This window comes from Belonocnema kinseyi, chromosome 9 (assembly GCF_010883055.1).
Source record: "Belonocnema kinseyi isolate 2016_QV_RU_SX_M_011 chromosome 9, B_treatae_v1, whole genome shotgun sequence".
NCBI lineage: Eukaryota > Metazoa > Arthropoda > Insecta > Hymenoptera > Cynipidae > Belonocnema > Belonocnema kinseyi.
Window position 1 is genome coordinate 132,653,549 of NC_046665.1, and position 10,748 is coordinate 132,664,296.

The 10,748-nt window shown below is 22.3% G+C and overlaps 1 protein-coding gene across 4 annotated transcripts in view; it reads left to right on the forward strand.

Annotated features, from left to right (window-relative positions):
• The window catches only part of LOC117180088 (putative glutamate synthase [NADPH]), a 276,810-nt gene that overhangs the window by 116,292 nt on the left and 149,770 nt on the right, over positions 1-10,748 (forward strand). For 3 of the 4 annotated variants that reach the window (XM_033372403.1, XM_033372402.1, XM_033372406.1), the window contains exon 9: positions 2,442-2,602. In XM_033372403.1, the coding sequence (XP_033228294.1) occupies positions 2,442-2,602 (161 nt within the window). Of the gene's footprint in view, positions 1-2,441; positions 2,603-10,748 lie in introns of those variants that run through there. The other variant, XM_033372407.1, reaches the window with a different exon arrangement.

A 10,748-nucleotide genomic window follows, 5' to 3' on the forward strand; every position in this document is an offset into this window, starting at 1 on the left:
CAAAATGACAAATTTTTAACAAATTACACAAATTTTTACCCAAATTGTTGAATTTTTAATCCAAGAATTATAATTTTCGACAAAATAGCTAAAGTTTCATTTTAAAAATTTATTCTTTTACGAAAAAAAAACGAATTTTCAACTAAACCTATAAATAAAAAAAATACTTTTAAGAAAGAGTTCAACTTTCATCTAAACAGTTGAAATTTATACCAAACAAATTGATTTTTTATCAAAAAATGTGAATGTTTGACAAAGTAGTTGAATTTTTAAGCAAAGTACAATCTTTAATAAAAAAAATCGATCAAATTGTGGAATTTCTAAGCCAGAAAGACAAATTTTTAACCAATTTTTGAATTTTCGAGCCGAATTTATGCATTTTTTGCTAAACAGTTGAATTTTCAAGACAAAATTGTAAATTAAAAAAAGGGTTCCTTGCAACCGAAACAGAATTATTTTTATGAGAATGTAATATTTTAACGAAATAGTTAATTTTTTAGTGAAAAACTTTAGATTTTAACAACAAAAAAAGAATTTTCAACTAAAATTATGATTCTTCAACAAACCAAAAATTCTCTACAAAACAGTTGAATTTTCAAGAAAAAAATTTAATTTTTCACTGAAACAAATTAATTTTTAGCCAATAAAGCTGAAATTTCTATAAAAAGAGATTAACTCTCAAACCCAAAAAAAGAATGAGCAAAAAAATTAAATTTTTGCAAAGAAACAACAAATTCTGTAAAAAAATGTATAATTTTCTTGAAAAAGTTCATTTTTAACTGAAACATATTAATTTATAACCAAATATTTGCATTTTCAACAAGGAATATAAAGAATTAACAAAATAGTTAAAGTTTCAGCAACAAGAATTTGTTAGTCAAGACAAAAAAATTAAAATATGAATTTTTAATCGAGAAATAAGTTTTTGCGAAGAAAATTGCTTTTTCAGTCCAAAAAAGATTGATAAAAAAAGAATTTTTTCTAAATAGTTGAATTTTCATTAAAAAAAAGACCCCAGTTGACTTTTCAAGGTCAAAATATGAATTTTTAAACAACAAAAAAATTTTTTACGAAAAAATTTGAAATTTCAATTCAAAAAGACCAATTTTTTTAACCAAAAAGAATTAATTTTTAACAAAATAATCGAATTCTCTACCATATAGTTGCATTTTTGCCAAAAAGGATGAAATTGGTACTAAAACTTTCATTCACGAAAGATTTCAGTCAATTTTTCAACGCCAAAATATAACTTTTAAACAAAAAGTAAATTTTGAACAAAACAGTCGAATTTTCAACCAACCATTTGCTTTTCTGTCCATGAAAAATGGACTAAAACAGTTGTATTTTTAAATCAAAAAGACAATTAAAAAAAAAAGGATTGAATTTTATCAAAAAGATTTCAATTCATTTTTTAATATAAAAATACGAATTATGAACAAAAATTTAATTTTCTAGGAAATAGTTGAATAGTTGTATTTTTATACAAGAAAGATGCAATATTTCTACATAAAAAAATGAACTTTTAAATGAAGAAGAGAAATTTTCTGAAAAAAATTTGTCATCCAAAAAATATTTCAGTTTATTTATCAGCAACAAAATATGCATTTTAAGCAACGGTTAATGTTCTACGAAAAGAATTGAATTTTTAACCCAAAAAGACAAATTTTCAACAATACAGTTGAATTTGCTAAAAAAAAGATCTTTCAGCAAGTTATTAAAATTTCAACTAAATAATAAACATTATAACTAAAAAGATAATCTTGAGGGAAAAGTTTTTGCGAATTTGCGAAAACTACGCACCTTATCGTGTTTAAAAATAAATTTTTTTTTGTTTCAAGTTTAATATTTTCTGTTTTAAAATTCCATTATTTGATTGAAAATTGTTTGTTTCTATTTGAAATATTTTCTTTTTCGGGAATGTTACAGTGTCGGGAATTTTATTTTTGAAGATTTGTCAGTTTGGAAATTCATCTCTTTTGGTAGAAATTTGATGTATTTTTATTTAAAATGCAACTATTTTTTTTTTGCTGAAATTTTTTTTTAAACTGAAAATTTAACTAGTTGAGTAAAAGTTTAAACATTTTGTTAAAAACTACTTTTGTATTAAAAATAAATTTTTTACCTGGAAATGTAACTTTTTCATTTTTTTGTTGAAAATTGATATTTTTTCATTAAAAATTTGAAAAAAACTATTTTTTTTTTTGAAAAATTATATTTTCGAGTTGAAAATTTAATTGTTTTACAATTTGAAATATTTTCTTTTTCGGAAATTTTATTTTTCCGTATTTTTTCAGTATTCGTTCTCTGAAATGAGTCAGAGAGAACTGCCATTCGGATTTCCCAGTTTTCGTAAATAAACAAGCGCCTCATTTTCAGAGCCAAAGAGACTGTTTGACATAGTAAAATAGTTAGCAATTAGTAAGTATAATTCTGTAATTTAGGCTGTGATGACAATGGTGCCGGAAGCTTGGCAGAATGACAAGACAATGGCAACGGAAAAGAAAGACTTCTATCACTGGGCGTCGTGTGCCATGGAACCCTGGGATGGACCAGCCCTTCTGACCTTCACCGACGGCCGTTACATCGGTGCTATCCTGGACAGGTAGAAAATTCATTTATTCTCGACGGCAATTTTAATTCGTATCCAACTTCACTTTCATGTTCAGTCGTTTGTTGTTCTGGTATACCCAATTATCGGAGGGGATACTGAGGAAACTGCAGACGATTAAGAATTGACTGTGAGTTGAAATTGCACGATTAACTGCATTGGGGATTTACGATTCTTGATTTTAGAGGCAGAGGGACTTTTTCGAAAGATAGCTCTTCCTAATTTTTATATTCGATAAATTATGAAATAAGATTGGGAAAGTTTTTAGATTCAAAAGTAATTCAGAACTCCCATTTCGTGTTTAGAAAGTGTATTTAAATTTGTATACCTTTTTCAAGAAATGTTGAAAAAGTTTTATCAGGGCTTCAATTCTAAATTCTAAATTCTAGCCTTCAAAATTACAGTATATTGTGATTTTAAGTATTGAGAAAACAATTTTGAATTGAAGTATTTCACATTAAATATTCAAAATTATATAATATCAATCTTTATTGTTGAATATTGTACAATTTCAAATTAGTCTTTAAATTTCAAATAAATTAAGTTACGAAGATTTTAAAATGAGATAAACTCATACTAAAAAAAATCAAAAATTCTCCAATTACCGAGTTTATTTAACAAATAAAAAAACCAGTAGTGTCCAAAGACCGTGAAAACTTTGAATTCTTGTTGATTTTGTTTTGTGAATCTTAGAAACTTCAAAATTTCTTTGAATTTTTCAATGATTTAAACCAATACAAAAGCAAGGTGGCTGCTTGGCCGGGAAACCAGGAAATGACAGTGAATTTATTTTTTGACCGGGAATTTTATAAAATTTTTAGAATAAAAATGTTGTATAACTTTGATTTCAACCGTTTTTAAATAATTTCCTAAATTGTGATTTTTATAGATTGTTATATCATTTAGTTTAGAATGCTTAATTCGAAAATCTTTCATTTTAAAAATTTTCTATTTTAGGTTTTTAATTTTTAAGCATATATTTTAATTTAAGGAATTTTAAAATGCAGTTTAAAGGTAAAAAAAATTAAAAATGAGAAGCTTTTAAAATCGAAGATTTTTTTATAAAAACTAGGGTGGTTTTGAGGATTTAAAGAGTTAAAAATTAAAAGAATTTGAAGTTAAAAATTTTTGATAAAAAACAGTTTTATTTTATGAACTGTGAATATAAATAAATAAATTATTTTTAAAATGGATCTGTACTCTATATTATTTCTATTAATTGTTTCGGCTATTAAAAAATGTAAACGTGCGTTTTACTATTTTCAACTTAAAATTAAATCCATAATAATATAGTCATAATCAAAAGTTTTTATTAAATTTAAAATATTGATAGTCTAAATTATTTAATTCTTATCCCGTTTAATTTCAATTTTCTTAATGTAGAAAAACAATAATCATTTAATATTTAGCAATATTTCACTGTTCATTTGAGACGAGTAAATGGAAACCAAATATTTCAAAGAAAAAAATTTGAAACTGATTGGTTTTACATAGAAAGCTTGGAATCTTTACATTTTTGAAGAAATTTTAAACTTTTAGCGTTACAATTTGAATTGTTCTATTTAAAAAGTGTTTAATTTATAAGTGAAATTGTTAAATTTTGACGCATAAATAACAATGGAACACTTATTATTTGTGGAAAAAATTTGAGTGATTTTAAAAGATATGTAGAAGTTTTGAAAAGATTCTAAATTAATAAAAAACTTGAAATCATTTCAAGTAATTTAAACGTAGTGTGTTAACATTTTTTTCAGATCTTCTAAATATACTTTAAAATTAATCGAAATTTTCCTACAATTTTTGAAAATCCTGCAAATTGATAAAAAATTCTTAAAATCTTCCATAATTTTTCGAAGTGAAAAACCATTTTAAATTTTCCTAAGAATTTTAACAAATTTTTTATTCTTTTGAAGTCTTTCACAATTCTTAAAAAAAATTCTAAATTTTTTGTTTAAAATCTGCAGAAATCTAAATTTTGTTTTAAATTCGACTGTATTTGAAATTATTTCAAGTTCTAAATTTAATTCGATCTCTTAAAATTACTCTGATATTTTTACAAATAATACGTGTTCTATTGTTATTTATAAATACATTTTTTTAAATTTACAGCATTTTCTAAAAGTTATAAAAAAATTCGACAATTATTTTGAATTTGGAAAAATTTTAAACCAGTTCTAGATTTCTCAAGATTTTGAAATAAAATTTTTAAGTATTTGAAGGATGCCTGGATTATTTAAAATAAAATAATTTAACTTTTAATATAAGAACTGTTAAATTACAAAAAATATTTTTCAATTTTTAATGCGTCTAGCTTAAAATTACTTAAAATAATATAATTTTGAAAAAAATTTTAAGTTCATTGCTTAATTCTTTAATTTAGACTATTGAAAATGTGAACGTGGATTTATAATTTTGGAACTTAATCTGAATCTTTGAACTCTATAATTGATCAAAGTTCTAAATTTTGCAGTTTTTTTAAAATTCCATTTAACATTGTTTAACTGAAAATAAATAAATACCTTTCATTTGGTACATGTGCATTTTTGAGCATTTGAATACACGCTTTTTGAATTGAAAACTTTTAAACTTCAATTTTAAAAGTTTGGAATTCAAGGGTTCCACTTTGAATACTTTAACTTGTTGTTTATTACTTTATATGAAAAAATGTTTAAAATATAGTTTGATTTTTTTAAATTTCATTGGCCCTGAAAAATGTTTGCGAACCGGGAAAAAACCGGAAAATGACTGGGAATTTTTTTCTTCAATTTAAATGGCCACCCTGAAAAGATTTCTCAAAGATTTCAAGAATTTTTTAAATTTGTGAACACCAGATTTCAAAGATTTCTAACATTTAACAAATATTTTTAAACTTTCAAAAGATTTGAAGGTTTAAACCAATTTTTTAAACCATATTTGAAAGAACTGAAACAATTTCAAGATTCTTTTTGAAGATTCCAAAGGATTTCACAAATTTTTAAATGATTTCAAATTAATACAAAAGATTTCAGAAAGATTACACAAATATTTCAAAGATTTCATGAAAAATTCATAAAAAATTCAAAAGAATACAAGTTTTTCATAAATTTAAAAAAAGGCATAGCACACCAGATTTCAAGGATTTTAAACGATTTAAATTTTTTCAGCGAATTTTAAGATGTCGCAAAGACTTCAAAAATATTTAAAACATTCACAGAATTTCAAAGTATACGAGATTTCAATTATTTCAAAATATTTTAAATTATTTCAAAAAGTTCAGCAAATTTAGAAAAATTTAAAAGATGTCAATGATTCCATACGAGCACAACTGTTATCTCAAACAAATATTAAAGAAAGATTTTAAAAAATTTCACAAAGATTTCAAGGATTTCACAGATTTTACAAAACTTTAAAAACCTTCTAAAATATTTTTCAAAGGTTTTACAAAAACTTCAAGATTTCAAAATGATTTGAAATAATTAGAAATATTTCAATAATTTGAGTGATTTCAAACCAATAAAAAATATTTCTGAAATGTTTTAGAAAAATTTCAAAGAATCCATGAGGAATTATAAAAATACTTCTGGAATTTCAAAGATTGAAAACGATTTCAAAATTTTTTAGAAGATTTCAAAAAGATTTCAAATATTTAAACAATTTAAAACGAATGCAAGAAATTTCATAAATATTTTAAAGAATTCATAAGATTGATAACGAAACTTTCAAAGTTGAAATATAATTTTAAAAATACACATTTAATTTTGAGTGATTGGGTAGGCATTTTTAGTAAATCTGAGAATTTAACAAATTGCTTGAAAATTAAATATTTCAAGTCGAAATATATATTGAATTATTAACAAAGAAGATCAATTTTCTAACCAAAAAGACGACTTTTGACAAAATACATCAATTTTCTAGCAAATAGTTTAATTTTTAACTTATGAAAGATATATTTTTAAACAAAAATGGCTCAGTAAAAATTTTCATATAAAAAATTAACTTTTATAAAAAAAACAACGAATTTTTAACACAAAAAAATAAAGTTTTAAACCAAAGAGGTAAACTTTGAAAAAGTAGTGATTTTTTGCGAACTAATTTAATACAAGCAAAAAAAAAATTCCAGCAAAAAAGAATTAACTTTCATCCAAAAACACACCAATTTTCAACAAAATAAATTAATTTTCAACAATATTGTTGAATTTCAATGTCAACAAGACGAAGTATCTATAAAATGGTTGAATTTTTATAAAAATAGTTTATTTTTGTACCACATATTTTAATTGAAACCAAAAATATGAATTTTTAACAAAAATTATAAATTTTCCAACAAGAAGATTAATGTTTTAACAGAAAATACGAGTTTTCCAGAAACTGCATTAAATGTTTTAGAAATTTTTGATTTTTAAAGCCAAAAGGAAGAATTACCTATAAAACTTATGAATTTTCAACCCAAAAATATGATTTTTTAACCAAAAATTAATTTTTTACCGAAAACTTAAATTTTCATAAACACATTAAAAAGACGAATTTTCGAGCAAAAAATATAGATTTTTTTTTACCAATAAACACGAATTTTAAACAAAAAATTTGAACTAATTTTCTGGAAATTTTGAAGACAAAGGGACGAATTACTTCCAAAAAGGTTGATTTTTCAATCCAAAAATATGATTTTTTAACAATTAAATTCATTTTCTACCAAAAAGTTACAATTTTCATTAAAATATTTTAATTTTTAAACCCATATTTTCATTTAAATCAAAAATATGAATTTTTAACAAACCAGTTTAAGTTTTTAAACAAAATAGTTCAATTTTCAACCAAACTCATGAATTTTTAGCTAAAATTATAATTCATTGACGAAAGGAGTGAATTATTGACCAAAAAGATGAATTTTTAAAAAATTCTATAAATTTTCAAACACAAAGTTTAAGTATAAACCAAAAATATTAATTTTTAACAAAAAACTTCATCTTCAATCGAATAATTTAATTTTCTACCAAATTTTTGCATCCTTAACTAAATCAAATTAATTTAGACCTAAACAGTTGCTTTTTTAATCAAAAAGGATTCATTTTAAACCAAAAAGTCAGTAAAAATATGAATTTTCAACAAAATATTTCAATTTTTCACAAAGGAGATGTATTTTTAACAAAAATGATAAATTTAAAAAAAAGATTTTTTAACAAAAAACTTAAAAACTTAATTTTCAACCGAATAGTTTAATTTTCTACTAAATTTTTGGATCCTCAACTAAACCAAATTAATTTTCTACCAAGAAGCCGTCTAAAAAACGAGTTTTTAATAAAATAGATGCCTTTTCAACTAAAATGATGTATAAATATAAGGAATTTTCAACAAAAAATATCAACCTAAAAGATGGTTTTTTCACGCAAAAGAATTTTACAAAATGTTTGGAATAAAAATGTTATCCAACTTTGATTTCAACCGTTTTTTAAATAATTTGTTAAATTGTGATATTTATAAATTATTACATCATTTAGTTTAGAATGCTTAATTCGAAAATCTTTCACTTCAACAATTTTTCATTTTAGATTTTTAAACATATATTTTAATTTAAAGAATTTTAAAATACAGTTTTAAAGATAAAAAAAATTAGAAGTTTTTAAAATCGAAAATTTTTGATGATAGAAAGGGTGCCCGCCGCTTAAAAGTATATTAAATTTAATAAATAAATTTATTAATATATTATTTCTATTAATTTTTTCGGCTATTAAAAAATGTAAGCGTGCGTTTTACTATTTTCAACTGAAAAATAAATCCATTATAATATAGTCATAGTTAAAGGTTTTTATTCAATTTAAAATATCGTGAGTCTAAATTGTTTAATTTTTATACCATTTAATTTGAAATTAATCGAAATTTTCCAACCATCTTTGAAATTTTTTGTTTGAAATCTGCAAAAATCTCAATTTTATTTTTAATTCGACTGTAAGTATTTCAAATTATTTCAAGCTCTAAATTTAATTGGAATCTTTTTAAAATTTCTAAATATGTCTTAATATTGCTCTAATATTTTTACAAATAATAAATGTTCTATTATTATTTATAAATTCAAATTAATTTTTTTTTAATTTGCAGAATTTTCTAAAAGTTATAGAAAAAAATCAATTCATTTTGAAATATATTTAAAAATTCTGACAAAAAATTCAAAAATGATTTTGAATTTGGAAAAATTTTAAATCACTTCTAGATTTTTCAAGATTTTGAAATAAAATTTTAAAAGCTTTATAAGTGAAATTGTTAAATTCTGACGCATAAATAACGATTGAACACTTATTATTTGTAGAAAAAATTTAAGTAATTTTAAGAGATATGTAGAAGTTTTGAAAAGATTCAAAATTAATAAAAAAAACTTGAAATTATTTCAAGTAATTTGAACAAAGTGTGTTAACATTTTTTTCAGATCAATAAGTATTTAATTTAAATAGTTGAATTTTTTACCGAGAACATTAATTTTCTATCATAAAAGACCAATTTTTCACAAAATACATAAATTTGAAACTAAAAAAGATATTTTTAAAATGAAATTTGTAAATTATCAGTGAAAAAAATTGTTTTTCAAGAAAAAAAAAACGAATTTTCAACCAAATGTTCAAATTTTTCTGCCAAAGAGATGAATTTTACATTAAAAACCTTCATTTTTCAATATTAAAGTTTAACTTTTGACTATGTAGTTCAAAGATTCAGATTCAGTTCCAAAAATATAAACTCACGTCATCATTTTTTTAAATTTTAAATAATTTAAAAAAAAATTTCAGAACTTCTAAACATATTTTTAAATTATTAGAGTTTTTCTTAAATTTTTTCCTTACAATTTCTTTAAAATCCTGCTAAATTAAATAAATTTCCTTAAATTCTTCCTCATTAATTTTTGATCATTTTTGAACTCTTTCTAGATCTTCTTCAATATTCTTTTTAAATATGTTTTTTCTTCTTCTGAAATCTTTCAAAATTCTTAAAAAGCTTCTGAATTTTTTGTTCGAAGTATGAAGAAATTTATATTTTCTTTTAAATCAATTCGTGGACTATTTGCATCGAAATTTTGGTATAAAGAGCCGAATTTTGTCGGCACACGTGGAAATTTTTTCATATTTGTTCAAATTACTAATTATTAAACATTTTGTTTAAGAACTTATAAACATCTTTTAAAATTATTAAAATTTTTCCTAAAATTTGTCCTACAAGTATTTAAACACGAAGTGTGTTAACATTTTTTTCAGAACTTCTAAATATATTTTAAAATCAATCGAAATTTTCCTACAAGTTTTGAAAATCCAGCAAATTAAATCCCTAAAATCTTTTTCAATTTTCCTAAAATCTTCAAAAAATTTTTCATTCTTTTGAAGTCTTTCATCATTCTTAAAAAAATCTAAATTTTTTGTTTGAAATTTGCAAAAATCTACATTTTATTTGGAATTCGGCTGTATTTCAATTTATTTCAAGTTCTAAATTTAATTTGAATTTTGTTTAAACTTCTAAACATCTCTTAAAATTACTCTAATATTTTGACAAATAATAAGTGTTCTATTATTATTTATAAATATATTTAAAAGTTCTGACAAAAAATTCAAAAATGATTTTGAATTTGGAATAATTTAAAACCACTTCTAGATTTTTCGATATATTTTAATAAAATTTTAAAGCTTTTGAAGGATGCCTAGACTATTTAAATTAAAATAATTTAACTTCTTATTAAAGAACTGTTAAGTTGAAAAAATTATTTTCGATTTTTAATGTGTCTAGCTTAAAATTACTGAAAATAATATAATGAATCTTTGAACTCTATAATTGATAAAAGTGCTAAATTTTGTAGTTTATTTACATTTCATTTAACATTGTTTATTTGAAAAGTGTTGGTAAAATGTTTGCGAACCGGGAAATGACCGGGAATTTTTTTCTTCGATTAAAATGGCCACCCTGAATAAAATAGTTGCATTTTCAACAAAATAATAAAATCTTACATCAAATAATGGAATTTTTAACGAAACGAGACGAATTTTGAACCAAAAATATAATAGTAGTCTTTTCAACCAAAAGTAGTCGATTTTTCTAGTTGGGTTCTATCAATTTATTTCACATTTTAGCGAAAAAATCCTTGATACCAAGCCTCATTTTTAATGGGGCTACCGCCCCCCCCCCCTCT